Source organism: Pan paniscus, chromosome 4 (assembly GCF_029289425.2).
Source record: "Pan paniscus chromosome 4, NHGRI_mPanPan1-v2.0_pri, whole genome shotgun sequence".
Lineage (NCBI taxonomy): Eukaryota > Metazoa > Chordata > Mammalia > Primates > Hominidae > Pan > Pan paniscus.
The window spans coordinates 152,047,203-152,049,326 of record NC_073253.2 but is presented as its reverse complement, the minus strand read 5'-3'; the positions used below and the strand labels follow the sequence as shown (position 1 = coordinate 152,049,326).

General features: G+C 42.6%; 1 protein-coding gene across 1 annotated transcript; it reads right to left on the bottom strand.

The window, feature by feature from the left end:
- Positions 1-372: 372 nt before the first annotated feature.
- Positions 373-1,909, bottom strand: PPP1R2B (PPP1R2 family member B). The gene has a single exon (XM_003828956.6). It carries the CDS (start codon positions 1,635-1,637, stop codon positions 1,020-1,022), a length of 618 nt encoding a protein of 205 aa, XP_003829004.1. The 5' UTR covers positions 1,638-1,909; the 3' UTR covers positions 373-1,019.
- Between the last annotated feature and the right edge of the window lie 215 nt (positions 1,910-2,124).

The window sequence follows — 2,124 nt, the reverse complement described above, 5'->3', positions numbered from 1 at the left end:
TTAAACTGTATTTCCTGCCTATAGTACTGCTGCTACTCAATCTATTTTCTTCATGTATTAGAAGAATTCATAGGCATTGATGGTCAAAATAAGAATTTCAACACAGCAGCAAATGACAGAAGAGTGACAGAAAGAGTTCCTAATGTCGTGACAATCTTGATCCTTTAAAAGGTAAAAGATTGTGTGTGTATGTGTGGAAAGGAGTAGGAAATAAAAGCAGGAGGTTAAGACAGGTATTTAAAGGGAATGGCGAGATAGCTACATTAGAATATTTATTTTTTTAAAAACTGCTCTGAAGTCTGCCCAGTGTACCAAAAACATTAAAAAACAAAAACAAACAAAAAACCCCCCAAAAAACAGAGCAGACATTGGTGAAAGTTTAACCTGATAATTTATTTGTGGGGAAAAAAGCTAGTTTTGATGAGAAAAAGTTCAGTCCTTTCCTTGTAAACACAAAGAAACTCAACAGGAATTTTAAAGGTAGTAGGTCAGAAAATGCAACAGTAGCTCTTACAATTCTTTTCAATTAAACAGACAAATCAAGTTGAAGACAAGTGTTAAAATACTATTCAGCCTGAATATTTATAAGTCTATATATCCTGTTGTTCAACTGGCTTTTGATTTTTAAAAAAACAAATCAACAAACTTTGTAAGAGCTACCACATTTCGAGTGATGAAAATAAATTAGTTCCCCCCCAAAGATATTGCTTAACTTCTAAAGCATAAAAAGCTCTATAATATCTTATACAAATTAACCAGTGTTCTTATGAAAGTAATGCAATTTTGGACTGATGATATTACACTGTATTTGTGGTAAAGTACTAGGCATAAGAATATATATATCAATTAGGCATTTTCAGTCTAATCAGTCTCTAAGTTTATCATTTAATTCTTGGCAATATATAATAACTGGTATGCATTTTGGTACTTAAGTCATGAATTGTGGAGAACAAGAAGCAATGTATTATAGTCACAGGGTTTATATCTAACAAACAATTGCAGTGTTGAACAAATCTCTTCTATGGACTTCGTAATTTGTTTTGCTGTTGGTCACTTGGAGTAGATCCTTGATTTGATTCTTCCGTATTCATGCTTTCTCCATCTGCAGTCTCTAACATTTCTTCATCTTCATCATCATCATGTAGGTCTTTTGAAATTAATTGTCTGGCTAGTTTGATATTGAGTCCTTCATTGTAGTGAAGCTTCCTTCTCATTTCAAATTGTCGCTTTTTTTCTCGTTCTTCAGGTGAGAGGTCACTATCCTCCTCTCCTCTGCTTTCTTGTTCCTGAATCCGATACTTTGGCTCCAAGCCTTCAGCAGCAGCTAATTTCTTGGCTAAGATGTCTGGCGCCATGGCTTCAGTAGTCTCGGTGTCCCTACACGCATCTTCATCATCACCCATCATACTATGGTAAGGAGCGCTTGGTTCATCTATTTTCATTAAACCATAGCCTTTGTCTGCTGGATGATAGGTCGCCAAGATGTTAATTTCATCCCACTTCTGGGATTTTTTGCTCAGCTCCTCGTCGACACTCCCGCGGGGCTGTTCGGCCCACGCCACCATAGAGGAAGTCGTAGAGGTCTTGTTCTTCAATATCCCCTTGATGGGCCGGTGCGAGGCCGTCGAGGCCGCCATTGCCGGGCGCTCCGGCTGTCGGCTCAGGGTCGCTGCTTGGCGTGGGGTCCGCGAAGAGAAGGGTCGGCACAGCAGAGACTCGCAGGCAGCCGCAGAGCCCGCTCAGGGCTAAAGCGGCCGCACCTGCTGCCTCGGAAACGGCTACTGGAGCGGTTGTCACGACACAACGACCCCGACGCCAGAGCCAACGCCGAATGGGTGGCGGTTCCTCGCGCACCATTAGCCGCCGGCACTTGACCCGCGGCTCGCGGAGAGATGCCGTCCTAGAGCTCTGGGCGGGGCGGTGGGTGGGGGGGTGGGGGTGGGGGAGGGTTGGGGGGATGGGGGTGGGGGAGGGTTGGGGGGGTGGAGCAAATCCGACGCCCTCTTTCATAGTTCTTTTGCACTGTGGACACCATGAGGCTTACAAAAAAAAAATCTTTATAGATGTAACAAGTTGTTGTAAAGAGATGAAAACTTACAGAGCACGAAAACACAATAGAAACAA

Coding starts and splice junctions, on each gene's coding strand:
- PPP1R2B (XM_003828956.6), bottom strand. CDS start 1,637: ATGGCGGCCTCGACGGCCTCGCACCGGCCCATCAAGGGGATATTGAAG.